The sequence below is a fragment of the Sminthopsis crassicaudata genome, chromosome 3 (assembly GCF_048593235.1).
Source record: "Sminthopsis crassicaudata isolate SCR6 chromosome 3, ASM4859323v1, whole genome shotgun sequence".
NCBI lineage: Eukaryota > Metazoa > Chordata > Mammalia > Dasyuromorphia > Dasyuridae > Sminthopsis > Sminthopsis crassicaudata.
The window spans coordinates 645972179-645992389 of record NC_133619.1 but is presented as its reverse complement, the minus strand read 5'-3'; the positions used below and the strand labels follow the sequence as shown (position 1 = coordinate 645992389).

Sequence of the window (20211 nt, the reverse complement as noted above, 5' to 3'; positions counted from 1 at the left end):
AATAGAGAGAAAAATAAAACTCTCAGAATAAAAAAAAAATGTTCCAATTTAAACTCTTGGAACATCATCTCTTTGTCAGGAGACTAGCATTATGTTTCATCATGTGTCCTATGGTATCATCTCTTCCTTTTCTCGATTTCCAGAAGTAGTTCTCCAAATTATTCCCAATTTCTTTTCCAGAAATCAGACTTCTCACTGGTTTCTATATTCAGATTTAATCTCAAATTTGTGAAATTGCAGTTTGAACAATCATAAGAGTTTATACATGTCTGTATTGTATTCCACCTTCTTGGATTTAGGTCAGTATTCTGGCTTTCTGACATCTTATTTGCCCTTGTCTTCTTCACACAAAAGCACCTAGATACATATACAGGTAATTTTTCTAAAGAGAGAGAAAAAAGCTACACATTATAATTATTTCCTTATGCAATTTTGATTAAGGCCTTATATGCCTTTAGCTCATTCTGTTATAAAATATCAAACATCTCAGGGCAAAAGAGACCCAATTAAAGTCTTTTCCATGCTTATAAAAGTTGCATTTCAGAAGAAAACTGATTTTTTAAAAAAAATGTTCTGAACTCTGGTTATACAAGATCCAGGCAATTTTATTTTATTTATTTGCTGAGGCAATCAGGGTTGTGACTTGCCTAGGGTCACACAGCTAGGAAGTGCTAAGACCACATTTGAACTCAGGTCCTCCTGACGTCAGGGCTAGTGCTCTGTCCACTGTGCCCCCTAGCTGCCCCAATTTTAAAATTTCTTAAAATATAATGGCTAAGCTCTTTTTTGGGTCATGGATTTTAGGAAATCCAATTCTCCTTATTTTTTCTCCTTGATATGTTTTCGTGGTTGATGTACAATTCCTATTTTTCATATTAGATCTTGTAATATTTTTCTTTTTCTCAAAGATCATTAATTTTAATTGAATATAGGCTAATTTTCAGGGAGTTTTTCATTGGCCTAAAATTGTGTACTTCATGTGACAAGTTCATTTCATCGAGAATTCATTCTTCCTTTACTCTCATTTACTTTCAATATGTAACATTCAGGAGGCTAATTTTTGTGCCTTTTAGCATTGCATGATTTTACTCCTAAGTTCTTTTTCACTTGTGATCAAAAATTGTCTATAGACAAAAGAGGAAAAATTTAGAACTAAGACGAATTTGTAGGCCTGCCTCTATGTTCCTGTGTTCTTATACCCTTAAGAATGTCAGACAGAGCAGAAGCAGATGTTGCTGAAGGAGTATTTCCAAGTGGTGCATTCTTTATGATCTTCCACCTGGGGTCAAGGACTCATTGTAAGGGGCCTAAGCAGTCTTGCTATCTCCAAACAGAAGTCCATAATGATACAGCAATGTCTCCTTTGGTCTTCTGAAAGCAAATAAAGAGGCACCATCATCTGATAGAAGACAAGGTAAGATAAAAATGTTTCAATTTAAGAATTGTATTTATTGTCTATAATACTGTAGATTTTGTGTGTTATAAAAATTAAATAGTGTCTGGTGATGTTTTTGTTTTTTGTTTTAAATTGAGATGATAGCACAGACCACCATAGAATGCTAGGGAATTATTTGTGCAAAGAATGCTTTGCATTTGACCATGTCTTATGTCTGTTCATGGTTACTGTTCTATGGAAAGTACAAATTATTAGAATTAACATTTTTATACAAAAATAGGTTTTGAAAAACCTATTTATTTGTCTGTAACACATTGCTTTGTGAATGTTGCTGGGAGAGCAAAATGAGTGTAAAAGGGAAAACCATGACTGATGGAAAATGCGTTTCAACTTGAAAATACCTAAATGTTTCCAGGAATTCCCTGAGCTGGGCTTTACTTTTTTGGGAGCTCTTTAGCTGGGCTACTGGGCAAAACCAAGTTATCGCCTAGCCCCTCAGCTCCAGACCCAGCCTGGGAAACAGCCCCAGAACTAGCCCCAACCCTAGGCCCAGGTAGGGATGTACAATTAGAAACTTGTTTCACTTGGAAATGTGATTATCGTTATTTTATCTGTGCAATATGTATATTCAACTTTACCAAATGAACTGAGGAATTATTGAATAAGCTACAGGGTGCTGCATTCTGAAAATATTACATGGGAAATTCGTCAATTCTCTAAGATACAACATAAAATAGCCAATTCTCATGACAGTATTGATCCTCATGATATTGCAAATAGGTTGTTGAACTGGATCAATCAATCCAATCTTCTTAATAACGTATTAAGCTTCCTGTTGCATTTTCTGGCTTGGATGTTTTGTTACCCTGGCATGTTTCCTCCTGCCCTGTTTTCTACTAGACTTTCACCGCTCCTCAGATGAGCTTCAAGCATCCCTTTTATCTCAAGGTAGCACAAAAGAACAGGGAGAGATTGAGGTACAGCTCCAAGGAGGCAAAGGATTGGGACCAGCTCAGGCTTTCTCATAGCTTGTCCCATGTTTGATGGCTGTGAGAACTCAGGATGATATCTCACCACCCCTCTCTTCTGTGTCTAGGTGTTAGCACCCTGGATACCTTAGAATCACCCAGAGTTAGGATAGGCAAAAGTCTTTATTATTGCTGTTTAGCAGTAGAAATGAAGAGGATGGATGCATAGGATCTCCCCAACCTCACCTTTTATTCTTCCACCCAGAGTGAGTCTGGGTTGTCTCACTCCACCTCCTAGTCCCTCCCATAATTCTCTGTATACACCAAATGATTGGGCCAGTACAGGATAATGGGAAGGGCCATTTTCCAAGCATATTTTTAGAGAGTATTGTCCAATCGGAATTTTGCCTCAAGTGCTCTATTGTCTGACCTCAGTGCATTGCCTTAACAGTTTCAGCCCTCTACATATAGGGAAAAGCATGTCCTTGGAGATTGCAAGGAAGGGAGGAAACTGGGTGTTTTCATAGCTAATAGTCCCATGAGAAAAGACAGTTGTTCTTGGGAGAATACACTATTGCCTTGGTGAAAGAAATATAAGCTATTATCCTTAGATGAATAAATGGAGTTCTTCTGTCCTACCTGACCCGTACTCAATGTCAGCTAGTCCTCCATCCCTTTCCCCCACCAAGGTGTAGAAGCTCACAGGCTGCTTCACTTCTAGAGATGGATGGGCAGCAACACAATTCTTTTTTTTTTTTTTTTAATAGTTTTTATTTACCAGATATTTCCATGGGTAATTTTACAACATTGATAATTGCCAAATCATTTGTTCCAATTTTCCCCCTCTTTCCTCCTCCCCCAGATGGCAGGTCGACCAATACATGTTAAATATGTTAGAGTATAAATTAAATACAATATATGTATACATGACCAAACAATTATTTCAGCAACATAACTCTAAGATAATCAATTGAATTCTTGTTATATGGCAATTTTCTCTCATGTATCAAAAACAATATTCATATCATTATTTTTCTTCTGATTTTTCTCATTTTGGAATTTAGGGGAAAATATTTTTTTTAGAAATACTAGTATTTGAAAAATTATTTCTAGGAGATTATGTAAATGTGTCCTTAGATCATGAACTCTTCTCAAAGTCTTATGCCCAAGTGTTTATTTTTTTCCATTTGTCAAATACAAGATTATAATTTATATAATATCTCACACCATGTGGGACAATGACCACAAACCCAAAATAGTTCAAAAAGATGTTTCTCAGAGTCAGATCAGAAAGCAGTTGATTCCATTTTCGCAAGAATAGGGTATCACCTCAACAAGTGCAATCAAGTGAAGGGAGTCAGAGTACAGCCAATGGAGTAGGATTTTTTACACTCTGGACTGAGCAACTTCACCACATATAGGACTCCAGTTATGCCAGATTTTCTATCAGGACTGGCAATGTGTTATAGGAACCCACTCCACTTAAGAACAGTAAGTATACATTACAAAGCTTGCTAATGTGGCAAAATGGTTTGTGCAAGACTAAGCAAGTTATAAGGGGGAGAGTTTTTCTGGAACTGCAGCCCTAAACTACGGCACTCTTTTGGGGGTAAGCTTTCTAAACAAGTTGATAAGGTCAAAATGGAAACCCTTCTTCAGACACCAATCTTGGGATTTCAGAGAAAAACTCAAATCTTTTTCTGACCTTTATACACAATATAAAGAATTGCAATGTCTAATGAGATCTGTGCTATAGGAAGAGGCCTTTCCTTATTCATTATATTCATATTTCAGCTGCAATAAGATTTCTACACAAAGGATGAGACACAGGTGAAAGCCTTTCTTGTAAATACATTTTGTATGTTTCTTTCCAGTATGAATGTTGTGATTTATAGTGACCTTTATCTTCCAGGTAAGGGCAAGTCTTGATTCAGCACATCTGTAAATCTTCTCTCCACTCAGTATCCTCAGATGTAAACTCAGAGATGAACTTTGGCTAAAGACCTTCCATTGCCAAGTCCATAGGAGACTTCTTCCCAAGCAGAAAATTCCTGCTGACTAACAAGCTCTTTCCTCCATTTTTATGTTTTTATCCATGATTTCAATTTTCTAGGAATTTTCTGGAGGCAATTCAGGGATGAAGTGAGTCTGAATGATTTTCCACGTGGATTACATAAATGAGGTTTACATCTAGTATAGGATCTCCCATGTCTAGACAAGGACTAATATCTATTAAAAACTTTACCATGATCCAGACACTCAAAATGTTTCCTCTAATGTGGACTTGACAAAGATTTGACCTTTGCCTGAAAGTTTCCACATGCATGGGATTTCTGTTTAATGTGGATTTTCTCATGTTTACCAAGACTGCTGTGTCATGTGAAAGGCTTTCCATAGTCATTACCTTTATAAGGTTTCTCTGCAGTGTGGATTCTCTGATGGAAAGTAAGACTGATACGCTGGGTGAAAGCCTTTCCACATTCATTACATTCATAAGGCTTCTCTCCAGTGTGGATTCTCTGATGGACAGCAAGATTGGAATGAGATGTGAAAGTCTTTCCACATTCATTACATTTATAAGGCTTCTCTCCAGTGTGGATTCTCTGATGTCGAGCAAGTCGAGAGTTGCATCTGAAACTCTTTCCACACTGATTACATTCATAAGGTTTTTCTCCAGTGTGGATTCTCTGATGGACAGTAAAACTGGAGCAACCTCTGAAAGCCTTTCCACATTCATTACATTCATAAGGCTTCTCTCCAGTGTGGATTCTCTGATGGACCACAAGACTAGAGTGAGATAAGTAAGCCTTTCCACATTCATTACATTTATAAAGCTTCTCTCCACTATGGATTCTCTGATGTTGAGCAAGCTGAGAGTTGCATCTGAAACTCTTTCCACACTGATTACATTCATAAGGTTTTTCTCCAGTGTGGATTCTCTGATGAACAGCAAGTTTAGAGTTGCATCTGAAACTCTTTCCACAATGATTACATTCATAATAAGGCTTCTCTCCAGTGTGGATTCTCTGGTGGACAGCAAGAGTGGAGCAATCTGTGAAAGCCTTTCCACATTCATTACATTTATAAAGCTTCTCTCCAGTGTGGATTCTATGATGGACAACAAGTGTAGAGCTGCAACTGAAAGACTTTCCACACTGATTACACTGATAAGGTTTTTCTCCAGTGTGAATTCTCTGATGGACAATAAGACTGGAGCACTCTCTGAAAGCCTTTCCACATTCATTACATTCATAAGGTTTTTCTCCAGTGTGGATTCTCTGATGGACAGTAAGACTGAAGCGCTGGGTGAAAGCCTTTCCACATTCATTACATTCATAAGGCTTCTCTCCAGTGTGGATTCTCTGATGTTGTGCAAGATTGGAGCAACGTGTGAAAGCCTTTCCACATTCATTACATTCATAAGGCTTCTCTCCAGTGTGGATTCTCTGATGTCGAGCAAGGTTAAATTTGCATGTGAAACTCTTTCCACACTGATTACATTCATAAGGTTTTTCTCTTGTATGGATTCTCTGATGTTCACAAAGTCTGGTACTCTGTGTGAAAGCCTTTCCACATTCATTACATTCATAAGGCTTCTCTCCCGTGTGAATTCTCTGATGTTGAGCCAAGTTGGAATAACATTGGAAATCCTTTCCACATTGATTACATATGTAACATTGTTTTTCTGTATAAATTCTCTTATGTTTAGCAGGAGTAGATTGCTCTCTCAAATTCTTTCCATGTTTCTTACATTCATGAGATTTCTCACCAGAATGGATTCTTTGATGCTTGGCAAGGGAAGAAAGTACATGAAAAGCTGTATCACATTCATGACACGCAGGTGTTTTCTCTTCAGGACATATATCCTTATCTTTAGCAACACTGGAACTCTTTCTTAAAGCTTTTTTGTGTTTATTCCATTCACAGTGTTCCTCTTCAATGTGATTTCTTTTCTGTTTAGCAAGAACATCCCTGTATTCACAATATTGAAAAAGGTCTTTCCATAAGATCATTTTCAGATTTGCACTCATCTCCTTCATATCAAACCATGTGTCTGCATCTGAAAGACACAAACACACACGTATATCAATATACCCTCTAATGCTGGCTGATAATAAAATCATTGACTTTTAATTTCTCCAGGCAAAAGTTTTCAAACTGAAATGCACAGATTCATTTTTAAATGCTATTAGCTCAAATCAATAAGGTGATTCAATTAACAGAGTTCTGCACACAATACAATGCCATTGGACACCCACAACAAAGATGAGCAAAGGCTTCATGAAGTTTCTCATAATGTAGAAACCAGGCTATGAGCTCTGAATGGTGAGTAACCTGATCCAAATCTCTGCAGCAGACATTAGAACTCAGAACCTGGAAACTGAGGTTTCTCAATCCATTACACTAGATAAATGTTCTCCATTTTACTTCCAATCCTTTCTTTTAAATTCAATTTCAGGCATTACTTAGCTCTGCACACTGGGAATGTGCTCTTTGCCTCAGTTTTCCTGCAGAGTGAAGATAATAATTCTACCCACTTCCCAGGTTGTTGTGAGCATGAAATGAGATACCTTTAAAACTCTTGACACACACTAGGCACAATATGGTTGTTAAGTACTATTATTGTCATAATGATTTTGATTCTCTCCAACTTAACTCTCCCTTCCTTCATATACTTTCCCTCTCTCTTTATATACAAATGCCTGTTGAACATGATGCATTTCAATTAAAAAATGTTTGGAGTAACTAAAAAGAAGTTTCATAAACTGTTGCTTACTCTCAAACCATCTCCTGGTTTTAAAACTTCTTGAAAGCTTCTCTTTGTATACCCAGGGCTCAATGCAATGCATAGAACAGAATAGGTGCTTAATTGATGTCTATTGTTTGATTGACATTATCCAGGGCTGATCACATATCCTAACCCCACCCCAGTGCTTGCATGCTGGTCCCTCAGAGGGGCCAAATCTCTGTTTCTATTTCTTTCTCTTTCCTGTTCCCTTTCACCTATGAACAAATCCCATACTGAAGACAACAAGGGCCTAGGGCTCCTGGTGCTGTTATGAAATAACCAGGAGTCTTTCCCTCCCAAATCCCTAACCTAAGGGAAGCTGTCAGGTATGTAGTCAGTGACTTGGATTTAAGTGAGGGAAGGCTGTCCAAGGTCACTGGCCTTACTTTCCCCCCACATAGTCATCTATGGGCCCTGGCCAGTTATAGATCTGGCTTACTGGGAATGGCTCTGGATGCAGATGGCCAGGAGAGACTTGGGCCTGCTTAAGGTAAGGTGGGGTCTCCTGTGACTTAGGCTGCCCATATCCAGTGATTAAGGCTAGGGAGCAATGAAGGCAAAGAATCTTTTCTCTCACCTGGGCTAAGAAAATCTCAATAAATAAAAAGGAATGAATGAGTGACTCTGGGAAGAACCTCAGGCATTCTGGGCAAAGCAGAAATGACTGTGATTTACACTCAGTCTAAGTCAATGAGGATCCAAAGATCAAATGGGCTTAACAAGGGTCTATGGGCAGTCAATGAGAATCAAACTGATTTTGATTTGAGCTCTGTTGCTTAAGAAAGGAATCAGGGCAGCTAGATGGCACCCTGGATAGAGGACCTTGAAGCCAAGAGGACCCAAGTTCAAATCTGGCCTCAGACTCTTAAAAATTCCTAGCTGTATGTCTCTGGAGTCACTTAATTCCATTTGGAAAGAAAAGAAAGAAAAGGAAGAAAAAGAAAAAGAAAGAAAGGAAAGAAATCTATTCAGGGATGGTTCAGTGGTAAAGAAAGGGGGAGGGAGGATGCATATAAAAGCATTAAGAGATAGGGATAGATGATATCCTAGGTGGACAGAGGGAAGGAAGGAAAGAAGAAAAGAAAGGAAACCAGAAAGGAAGGAAGAATAGAGGGGAAAGAAAGCACAGGGAAGAAGAGAAGGAAGGATGCAGGAAGGCAGTCTTCCAACTAATTTATTCCAGTTTGTGGCCAACTTTGCTCAGAGGTTGTTGCTTGTCCTATCTATCTGTGCTTAACTGTAGCCTGCAAGAGGAAGTTAGTAGAGGATGAAAGGGAGGAAAGAATAAAGTAAAAAGTGCACAGCAGAGTACAAATGAAAAACTACAGGAAACCAAAAAGCAATGGACCACTCTGAATACAATATCTTCATTTATGGTTTATTGAAATTTATTATTACAGATTTTGAATCCTCCCTTATGTTCTACTGAATATAAAACATTTTTTAAAACTATTCTTTTCTGTATTTTTCTATTTTGTTTTTAGTTTTAAATAAATATCAAGAGAGTAAAAATAAATGCTTTTTGGCTTAAGGAAGGCCTAAGAAACGTCATATTAGACAGTCAAAAGTCCTCTTTCTTAGGTTGTAGACAGTTGGATGGCTCCAAATTTCCAATAAAGACTTCCACTAGGATCATTGATTCTTCATTAGAAGGGAACTGAAAAGCCATGGAGTCCAACCCCTTCATATTATAGATAAAGAGACTGAGGTTCAGAGGTTCAGTGAGATGTTCAGTTTCTCACTACCACAAGAGTCTGAAAATGGATTCCAAGCCAGTTTTTCCACCCCCATGCCCATCACATGAAGAAGCCTCCTGAGATAGCAGCTTGCACTCTAGCTTGCAACTCACTCACCAGGACAGGAGTTCCTCAGGCCTCCTCTCTCCATATGGGAAAAGAAATCTTTTCTGGAAACTGTAAGTCCTGGGAGGGGGGAAGAAAGTGAGTCTGAGCCTTGAAACTTGTCATTTATTCCTCATTGGAACAGAGCTGGGGTGTGAGGCCCACTGGGTGGTTCCAAGGAAAACTCAAAGATGGTTTTCAGGGCGCTTATTGCCAGGGAAAAGGGGCAGAGGGGAAAAGAGGCCATGGAAGCAGCCTGGAAGCAGAAGATCCTGATTTTGCTGCCTCCTTCACAGCAGGGTGGACACGTCCCACAACCTCCATTTTCTAGACATTAGAAGCAGCTGGTAGCACAGAGAAGGAAGCACCAGGCCTGCAGTCAGGAAGCCTCTAGTTCAAATTTGGATTTAGACACATCCTGGCTGTGCCACTTTGGGCAAGTACTCAGAATTCCCTTATATGTGCATTATTGCACTTGATCTCTGAGTACAAGGCCTGGATCCCAGCATATGTATGAAAAGAGCTCCTCCCTTCTATGCAGGCCTTTAGGGGATGTAGAAAGGAGGAACAAGGGCCCACTTGCCAAACTGGAAATTTATGAGTTACAACAGGGGCAGTGAGGTAAAAATTTACTTTTTTACCTGAAACATCATTGCAAAGACAAAAGGTTTTCCCCTAGGAGGAAAGAGTTCCTTCTCCTAAAAGGGTGAAAAGGGGCAGGAGCAGTTTTCAGAAGGTTCACAGATACAACTGAAGGGTTCCCATTCTACAATGCAAAGACCACTCATGGAAGATTAGGAGGACCCAGTTTCTTGGGGACAGGAGGCAGCCCTTGGGCCTTTCTAAGAACTGATAAAAGCTGGAAACTCTGCACCCTAGGGAGGGGATGGTGACACTCCTGTTGTTGGCAGTACCAGAGTTCCAAGGGAAGCGCTCCTTACCCAGGGAGAGCAAGTTCTTGGCATTCTCCAGCATGACCTCCTTGTGCAGCTCTTTCTCATCCGGGTCCAACAGACCCCACTCTTCAGGGCTGAAGTCCACAGCCACATCCTTGAAGGTCACCAACTCCTAAAGCACCAACACACAGAGGACATAAGAGTGGAAGATGCTTCATAACTGACCTGATCCAATGCTCTTCAATTTACAGAAGGGACCTGAAGCATGCAGGAGGTATCTACCCAAATGTGACAGCCCTTATGAGATTCAGAGCCAGCACTGAAACCAAAGTCCCCCAAAGACCAGTGGAATATAGAGAAACACATATTACATGTTCTGGTGCAATAAAATTGAAAAATGTCTTACTAGGAAATGGTACTGCCTGTGCAATGAGGAAAGTTATGGGTTCTATTAGAGAGAGATGAGGACTTTTGGAGGTGAAATTAGATAGTGTTATGTTTTTGTTTTTTTTGTTTTTCTCGTTCTATACGAATTCACTTACAGATATTGGTGATCTCTTCAACTTCTGTGAATTTTTTTTTTTTAATTCATTTTTCCAAATTATCCCCTTCCTCCCTCCACTCCCTCCCCCTGATGACAGGCAATCCCATACATTTTACATGTGTTACAATATAACCTAGATACAATATATGTGTGTAAATACCATTTTCTTGTTGCACATTAAGTATTAGATTCTGAAGGTATAAGTAACCTGGGTAGATAGACTGTAGTACTAACAATTTACATTTACTTCCCAGTGTTCCTTCTCTGAGTGTAGTTATTTTTGTCCATCATTGATCAACTGGAAGTGAGTTGGATCTTCTTTATGTTGAAGATATCCACTTCCATCAGAATACCTCTTCATACAGCATTGAATTGTACAGCGATCTTCTGGTTCTGTTCTTTTCACTCAGCATCAGTTGATTTAAGTCTCTCCAAGTCTCTCTGTATTCCTCCTGCTGGTCATTTCTTACAGAGCAATAATATTCCATAACCTTCATATACCATAATTTACCCAACCATTCTCCAATTGATGGACATCCATTCATTTTTTCAGTTTCTAGCTACAACAAAAAGAGCTGCCACAAACATTTTGGCACATACAGGTCCCTTTCCCTTCTTTAGTATTTCTTTGGGATATAATCCCAGTAACAGCAATGCTGGGTCAAAGGGTATGCACAGTTTGATAACTTTTTGGGCATAGTTCCAAATTGCTCTCCAGAATGGCTGGATTCTTTCACAACTCCACCAACAATGTATCAGTGTCCCAGTTTTCCCACATCCCCTCCAACATTCATCATTATTTGTTCCTGTCATCTTAGCCAATCTGACAGGTGTGTAGTGGTTAGATAGTGTTATGTTAAGAAAATGGCATGAAGTGTTTGTGTGAAGCCAACAAGTATTATGTGCTGTACAGCTAAAACATTTCCATGATCATTGTGGAGAAAAAAAGATTCTGTGAATTTTCCAAAAGCCAGAAATTAATTCTTATCCAGATGAAAACACTATCCCCCTTCAATATCATTTTATTTTTCCAAATGCAAGTACAGATAGTTTGCAACATTCATTTTTGTAAGATTTTGCATTCCAAATTTCAGAATCACACACTTCTTAATGGATCTGGCCCAATGGTCCTCAACTTACAAAAGCAAATTGAAGGAGAGAGAAGTGATTTACCTAAAGGTCACATCCTCTATGAGAACACTTGGAAGCACAGCCATGCAAAGGCCTCCCACCTGACACTGTACACAGCTGGTGTGGACTCAGCTGCTGACATGTTGTATTCCATGTTAGAACTGAAACTTCTTGAGGGCAGGGACTGATTTTTCCTCCTTTGCATCTCCTCTACATTCCCACAGAGCCTCTTCCCTTTCTAAATGCCTGTTGCTTTGACCCAAGCAATGGTAAAGGGAGAGAAAGGCTAAGTATGAGCCGAGGATGATGGAGTGATTCCAGATGTGCCTAACTGCAGCTGAGGGGTCTTGTCAGGGACTTTCCTTCTGGGAATTGCCATGTATGCCATGTCAGCTGGTAGGGTGGGCCCAGGAGGTACAAGGGGCTTGGGCTCTGAGGCAGCAGGTTGTGTCTTACAGGTGTTTCCTTGAGAAGGCGAGGGGGGTGTCCTCTTGCTGGATCTTTTCTGAGGAGGCAGCACTAGCTGCAGGTGTCTCCCTTCTGTGGATTCACATGAGCAGTGCTGAGTGGGCTACACAAGGGGTATTCCCAGAGGAGAGAACATGTAAATAACCAGCTTGGAGTCCATAGGAAGAATGATGTGGAGAGAATTAGAGAGAAGCACAGATGTAGAGAGATTCAGACATGCAGAAAGAGAGACATAGAGACATACATCCATTGCTCTTGCTTCCTGCTAACCCCTGATGAGATTATCAATAAAGAAACATTGGTTGGTCTCCATGTCTATCGGGGGAAAATGGGTATGTATGGCCTGGCAGTCAGTAGCCTCAGTGGGAGGTAACAATAGATAAAGAAAATTAAATGGAATAAAAAAAAAACCACCAGAAAACAAAGAAATGCTGGATAGCTCCTGATCCATTTGTAACATTTATTGTGTTGGTTTGTTTTTTCAAATCTGCTCTTCTGTTCTGCTGGTTCCCTGAATTTTTTTTTCCCTTCTCTTACTTTGTATTTAAGGTTAAAAACTAATTATAATAGAGGCCATTATATGGAGCAATGAATGGAGCAATGAAATCAGGAGAACTTGAGTTCAAATTTGACCTCAGATACTTCATATTTCCTAGCTGTGTGACCCTAGCAAAGTCATTTAACTGCAATTTCCTTGGCAAAGCAAAATTATAATAATAATCACAAAAAATGGCAAAGAGAAGGGATTCAGAGCATTTTGGGAAGATCTGTGTGGCCAGAGGCAGCAGGAAGACAATTTATGCTGTGCTACCAGCCAGAGAATGGAGAAGAGCTAGCGAAGCTTCCAGGGTTCTGCTCCAGAAAACATGGTCAAGGTTTTGAGGAAATTCAGTGACTGCAGGAGGGAGTTTGGTCACAGGAAACAGAGTGGCTAGAAGGTGTGTGTGTGTGAGTGTGTGTACGTTTAGTGGGGAGATGATGCTGGACCAAAGCAAACACATGATACCCATAGGACAGACACTAATGAGTGAAGTGGTCAGCCTTGTCAGTGACCTATATTGAGGGGACATTTAAACAAACATATTGGGGCAGCAACTAAGGGAAGGGAGTTAGTTCCTTCCTGTCCTGTCCTGCTAAAGGGATAGTGTGTTAGGATTACAAGGTGATAACTCAACTCACGTTGTCTAAACAAGTCTCTAGCTCAGAATGTAACACCTTTAGTTCAAACCTATAAAAGGAGTTTACACCTTTAGACTTCTGAAAAGGAGTTTACATATTAAAAGAAGTTTACACCTTTAAAAAAGCAAATTCATTGGCTGTAGGAGTTCCCACAAGTGCCTGGGAGTTCTCACTAGCCCAATCTCTGCTAGGATAAAAGAGGAGGTCAGTCGGGCAAGGAGTCAAGTCTAGACTGGGACATTGGGCCTAGACAAGCACTTTGGATTGGGGAAGGACAAGAGCTGGAGGAGATTCAGAGCCAGGATTCAGAAAGAAGAAGAGGCTGGCTGGAAAAGAAAACCAAGAAACCTGCTCACAGAGGAAAAGATAATACAGAAAAGAAACCTCCTCCCAGAGAAGGATTACAATTGAGAGAGGAACAGGACTTCACAATAGTGAATCAGTCCAAAGCAGAGAGGAGGGCAGTGTTGTTATTAATGCATTCATTTTCCTGCCTCTTTTTATAAAGTAAAGATCTTATGATAAGAGAGATGGCCAGCTTCCCAGACTATTCTCCAGATCTATGAAAAAGACCTCTTGGCTGATATTACCCTAACCTGTGGACAGAATACACTCACCTGGAGTGGGAGTCTGCAGCTCTCAGGGGACATTCCCTCTGGCTCCAGGCTCCCTGCTTGGGCCAGGCCTTGGTCCTCTGCAGGCTGTTGGGATGGGATGAGTATAAGTGAACAGATGTCCTTCCCTTCTTTTCCTGGACAGGGGGCTAGCCTACAGGAAATTACAGAGGATGAGGTTCCATGGAAGTTACTAAGCCCCTAGCCCTGCCCTAGGGCACAGACCCTAAGCAACAGAGAGGCAACACCCATTGAGTGATTAAAGTTGGGGAAGAAATGAAGCCAAAAATGTTCTTTTACCCAGTCAAAAACAATAAGTCTGGGAGGGAAAAGTCCCCAAGGCTATTGGCCATGAGGTAGTCAGGAGTTTATATAGAAGGGACAGGGAACAAGATAACTGGGGTGGGATGGTGTAAACTTGAAGATGAGCTCACCTTCTCTTACTCCTACTCTTAAGAGTCCCTTCCTCTCCCCCACCTTCCTACAGACCCAAGAGGGAGGAGGGATTTAAGGCCCCAGATGGGATGAGAGTATGTAAAACCTCAATGTCCTGAGTCAGAATCTCCCTGCCAGTGATGCTTGGTCCTCCCAGCATCCCTTCTCCCCAACAGACATATTACCTACACAATAAACTGACTGAGGGATAAAATAAGGAGGTAAGAGCTCTGGGAGGCAATATAGTGTGGGATTCAGTGACCAGGACCACCATGGTGGGGGAAGGGGCAGGGAGCTGGGAAACCTAGGTAAAAAAGAAATTTAAGTGTCCAGAAATGATAGGTGAGTAGTTGAATCAGGAAAAACAGGATGGCTGAGTCCTGAAATCTAAGCAGAAGATGGGGGAAGGTTCCCAATAATCTTGGGTAGATTTTAGACTTAGAATCCTGAAAGGGAATGTACAAACAGTGAGCCACATGCCGGGGAAGGAGCCCAAGATGTGCGGGTCCAGAGAAGTTGGCACAGGAAACAGCTTCAGTTCCTGCAACCAAGGAGAGCTCCTGGAGGCAGAAAGGCAGAACCTGTGGAACCTCCTAAGAAATCATGTCTGAAGCCACACAGAAAACAGGAGCTGGAGGCAGAGTTAGGACACCCGGGTCCAGGAGGGAGCTGAAAGTGGGACTTCTGGGTTACTATGGGGAAAGCCTGCCTTTGGGCAAATATAACTCTATGATAAGTTTGAGGAAGTAGACAACATTGGATATTTGTGAAGTGTTTGGGAACCTGACAAATAAGTAGGAGCCAAGAATTCGTTAAGTAGCCAGACCTGGAAATGAATTTTTCTGACAGCTGGGGAGGACAATCCAAGGGTGAGGTGATAAAGATCTACACAAAGAAGGTTGAAACAGAGAAGTGGATGGCAGAGATGTTGCAGGGTTGACATGAAGTAAGTGGGAATAAGAAATACGATTAATGGAGGACATCTTGGTTGTGAGCCTGAGGGAAGGAGAGGGTAGTGGGGCCCTTATCAGGAAGAAGGAAGAGACAAAGACAAGAAAATGAGTTTAGTCTTAAAGGGTAATCATAAGACATCTCAAATTAGAGAACTAGTTTGGTATGTCAAAAAGACATTTGGAACAGAGGGGATTGAGGTTGATTGACCTCATTTTTTTTTTTTTTTTTTACAATCACAACAAATATAAAACATTTAATTCTCATACCTTATATAGCATGTACTTCTGTGATTTTTAATTCTGCTGATGAAAGATTTTAAGAAATAAAATCATATATCAACTAGTGATATGAAGTATGGCATTAAATGAATCCCCTTTAGCTATTCATAATTTTGCCATAGATTTGATATCAGAGAACATAAAAATAACATATAGTTTATATTTTAAATAACTCTAAAGTCTTATTTCGCTTTATTAATCATATTACCCTGTGATATTAACATCTATTCAGTGCTATAAATGACATGAATTACCTTATGTCAACATAAGATGAAATATAATCCAAATAAGATTTACAGACCTCATTTTTTATATCAAATAGTATTTTATTTCCCAATTACATGTAAATACAATTTTTAACATTTTCAGTTCCATATTCTCTCCCTCTACTTTTTACTTCCTTTAATCTTAAGATGATAACCAAGTTTCAAAGGTTTTATAGGTACAATAATGTAAAACTAATTTCCTCAAGAATTTTCACCTCATGAAAACTGAGTAAGGCAAGAATGAAGGATCCTGGACTATTTCCCAATTCATTTTTGATTGATAATCTTGTCACTAGAAACCAACAATCAGACTCACTCCTCAGTTGATTTCTGACTGATGATCTGGTCTCTGATAATCAAAACCCAGAGACCACCCCTCAATTCACTGCTGACTAAAGATCTGGTCAGTAAAAACCAGAGACTACTCCCTAGCCCTTCCCCTAGACTATCCATGTTTGAAAGTTGGATCATTTTATCTCCTTGCTTCTTTATCTTCTTGCTCTTTAGAATTTCCTTGGAGTTTCAGCCAGCTTTGTAATAGTGTTACTATTGCAATAAGGCTTTCCCCCTAGGCTAGGAGATGGGGTCAAGGCTGTAAATTCTTATGAGACACTTCATGACACCAGTCTGAACTCCCCAACTTTTGGGTCTCTCACCTGGAATGCCAGAGAAGGCAGAAGTGCTATAGCGTAGTTTTTGACAAAGATGGGCCAGTCCTCTTTCATGCCATTTTGTCTGGGTCTGGGTCTCTGTGTAGAATGTCTGTTTCATGTTTTTTCTTTGAGCTATTTTAAAATTGCAACCAAAACAATATTCCTGAAACACCTCAGTTGTGGGGATTGTTAGCAATATTAATATAGATCAAGTCTCAGTTTGCTCAACTCTTCTCATCTCAGAATCGAGGGAAATTAAAATTCAGCCTCACCTGCAGGAATAGGGGAAGGAAAACTGTGGGGACCACACACAACCTTGCCCAGAAATCCCAAGCCAGCTTGGGGGAATGGAGATGGGGTGGGGTCAGACTTTATGGTCAGCATTCCCTGAGCTCTGGCTCCTGAAATTATTTATGTCTACTTAACCTTCCATTATATTTCTAGATCATCACTGTTCACATATTTACCAATATATGGGCACCATCTTTTCTTTCTAGATCTTTTTTTGTGCCCTGAGGCAATTGGGGTTAAGTGACTTGCCTAAGGTCACATAGCTAAGAAATGTTAAGTGTCTTAGACCAAATTTGAACTCAGGTCATCCTGACTTCAGGGCTGGTGCTCTATCCACTGAATCACCTAGCTAGCCCCTCTAGATCTTCACAGTAACAAAAATCCATTGGAAAAGTTCATGTTGTATATATGGCCTATATGACTTTTTAGTTTATAGATCTACTGACTGGCATTGGGTTAGAAGAAATACAGTAGAATGAGTTTAGGGGCCAAACTCCAAAAGGTATTCCAGTACTTTGATCTTTTCCTTTAAAGGCCATGTGAATCTTTTATCAAGGGTATTTCATTTACAGAATATCATGTTCTCCTTTCCAATGCATTGTGCTGCCCTCCTCTGTTTTAATCGTCTATCACCTCATGTACATTTTATTATGAAAATTCTAATTTTCTCAATGATATCCTTTGATACTCCTCATTGTTCCTACCCCTCCTTATCTTTAGACAAAAACTAACTGGGAAAAGGAAATGGAATCAACAGGCAGTAACTGACCACTGAAGTGGCCCGAATCCCACTCTTCAGCCCACCTAAACTTCCATTCATTCCACTCCCAGATGACTGACTAGAACTTTAGCTAAAAACACTCTGATCCACTTATGCTACTTATTTCAAGCTTCCATTTTAGTACAAAGTTATTTCCCACCACTAAGGAGGCACAATGGACAGAGCATACTGCCCAGAGTCAGGAAGACCTGAGTTGAAAACCACTCAAACATTTTTCACCTTGGTGACACTAGGCAAGTCACTGTCCCTCTGTTTTCTTCTGTTACTTTTCCATACACTTAGAATACTAATAGTACCTCCTACTTGCCATGGTTGTTGTAAAGAAGAAATATTATTTGTGTATCACTTGGACAATAAATGATATTTTATGAATGTTAGCTATTAATGCTGTGATTTAGAGGAAGAAAACTTTGGAATACAAGGTTTGTCAATGGTGAATGTTGATCTTTGCATGAATTTACAAAAATAAAAAAATAATACCAGTAAAAAAAATTCTGGATTGATTTTTGACCTAAAGTTACCTAAAATAGGAGAGAAAATTAGAAATAAAAGAAAGTCCTACTTTCTCTTCATAAAACTCAACACCTTTTATAGGAAAATCAACCAGAAGGAACTTGAGGAGAAACCAGGACTTTTGCCTTTCAAATAATTGTCATTGTAAGACATCTCAAATCAGTGAAATGAGCAGAACCAGAAAATCATTAGACACTTCAACAACAATCCTGTATGAGGATGTATTCTGATTGAAGTGGTTATCTTCAACAAAGAGAAGATCTCAATTAGTTCAAATTGATCAATGATGGACAGAATCAGCTACATCCAGAGAAGAAACACTGGGAAATGAGTGTAATCTCTTTGCATTTTTGTTTTTCTTCCCAGGTTATTTTTACCTTCTGAATCCAATTCTTCCTGTGCAAGAAGAAATTTGGTTCTGCACACATATATTGTATCTAGGATAACATATTTAACATGTAGGAGATGCCTGCCATCTAGGGGAGGGGGTGGAGGGAAGGAGGAGAAAATTCAGAACAAGAGATGTTGTAAAAAATTGCCCATGCATATGTACTATCAAAAAATAGTTATTATTATAAAATAAATCCAAAAAAAAAAAAGAAGAAGAAGAAGAAGAAGAAGACGACGACATCTCAAATCAACTGGTTCAAGATTTCCAAAAGACAGTTTGGAACAGAAGGGCTTGAGGTTGAGGTTGATTGATGTCAATTTTTTTCTTTATATTGAATATTACTTTTTTCCCCAATTATATGTAAAGACAATTTTTAACACTTTCAAAAAAATGTTTAGTGACAGCTAAATGGCACAGTGGAAAGAATACCAACCCCAAAGTCAGGAGAAACTGAGTTCAAATCTAATCTCAGACACTTAACACTTCCTAGCTATGTGACCTGGGTAAGTCAATTAACTCCAACTGCCTAAGCAAAAAAACCACAAAGAACAAAAAACAAACTATCTTCCCTCCTTCTTTTGATGGTTACTTGAATTTTGTTTTCATTCTCAGATATTTTTCTTTCTTTCCTTCTATACTCAATTTTTTTTCTTGTGCAGCAAGATAACTATATAAATATACATAGATAGATATTGGATTTAACACATATTTTTAGCATATTTTACATGTATTGGACTACCAGCCATCTAGGGGAGGGAGGAGGGAAAGGAGAAAAAAACTTGGAATAGAAAGTTTTGCAAGGGTCAATGCTGAAAAATTACCCATGCATATGTTGCATAATAAAAAGCTTTAATAAAATTGGAAAAGAAAAAATAGAAAAGAATTTGAAACATCTCATTAGAAAAACTGGAGAATTGGAGGGGCTATGGGAAAACTGAGAAATTGATATTGTTGGTAGAATTGTGAAAGAATACAACCATTCTGGAGAGCAATCTGGAATTATGCCCAAAAATTTGATCCAGAAGTGCTACTATTGGGATTATATCCCAAAGAAATACTAAAGAAGGGAAAGGGACCTGTATGTGCCAAAATGTTTGTGGCAGCTCTTTTTGTGGTGGCTAGAAAATGGAAAATGAATGGATGCCCATCAGTTGGAAAATGATTGGGTGAATTGTGGTATATGAATGTTATGGAATATTATTGTTCTGTAAGAAATGACCAGCAGGATGAATATAGAGAGGTTTGCAAAGACTTACATGAACTGATGCTGAATGAAATGAGCAGAACCAGGAGATCATTATACACATCAACGACAATTCTATATGAGGATGTATTCTGATGGAAGTGTATATCTTCAACAAAAAGAAGATCTAATTCAGTTCCAATTGATCAATGATGGAGAGAATTAGATACACCCAGGGAAAGAACACTGGGAAATGAGTGGAAATTGTTTGCATTTTTATTTTTCTTCCCAGATTATTTTTACCTTCTGAATCCAATTCTTCGGGTTCAACAAGAAATTTGGTTCTGCCAACATATATTGTATCTAGGATATACTATAACATATTTAACATTTATGGGACTGCTTGCCATCTAGGGAGGGGATGGAGGGGAAAATTCAGAACAGAAGTTAAGTGCAAGGGATAATGTTGTAAAAAATTACCCATGCATATGTACTGTCAAAAAAGTTATAATTATAAAATTAATTTTAAAATAAAGTAAAGTAAAAATTTTTTTTTTTTTAAAGAAAAAAGAAAAACTGGAAAAAATTCTTCCTGCGCAACAAGAAATTTGGTTCTGCCCAGAGATTCTACTAAAAAGCT

At 39.1% G+C, this 20211-nt stretch overlaps 1 protein-coding gene across 3 annotated transcripts in view; it reads right to left on the bottom strand.

Moving 5' to 3' along the window:
* LOC141565000 (uncharacterized) overlaps positions 1-20211 on the bottom strand; it is a 76934-nt gene that overhangs the window by 50099 nt on the left and 6624 nt on the right. The window contains exons 2-5 of one of the 3 annotated variants that reach the window (XM_074307950.1): positions 13830-13913; positions 9936-10062; positions 9007-9075; positions 3931-6424 (exon numbers count right to left, since the gene is read on the bottom strand). In XM_074307950.1, the coding sequence (XP_074164051.1) occupies positions 4740-6424; positions 9007-9075; positions 9936-10062; positions 13830-13913 (1965 nt within the window). In that variant the 3' untranslated portion in view covers positions 3931-4739. Of the gene's footprint in view, positions 1-3930; positions 6425-9006; positions 9076-9935; positions 10063-13829; positions 13914-20211 lie in introns of those variants that run through there. The other 2 variants (XM_074307953.1, XM_074307951.1) reach the window with 2 other exon arrangements.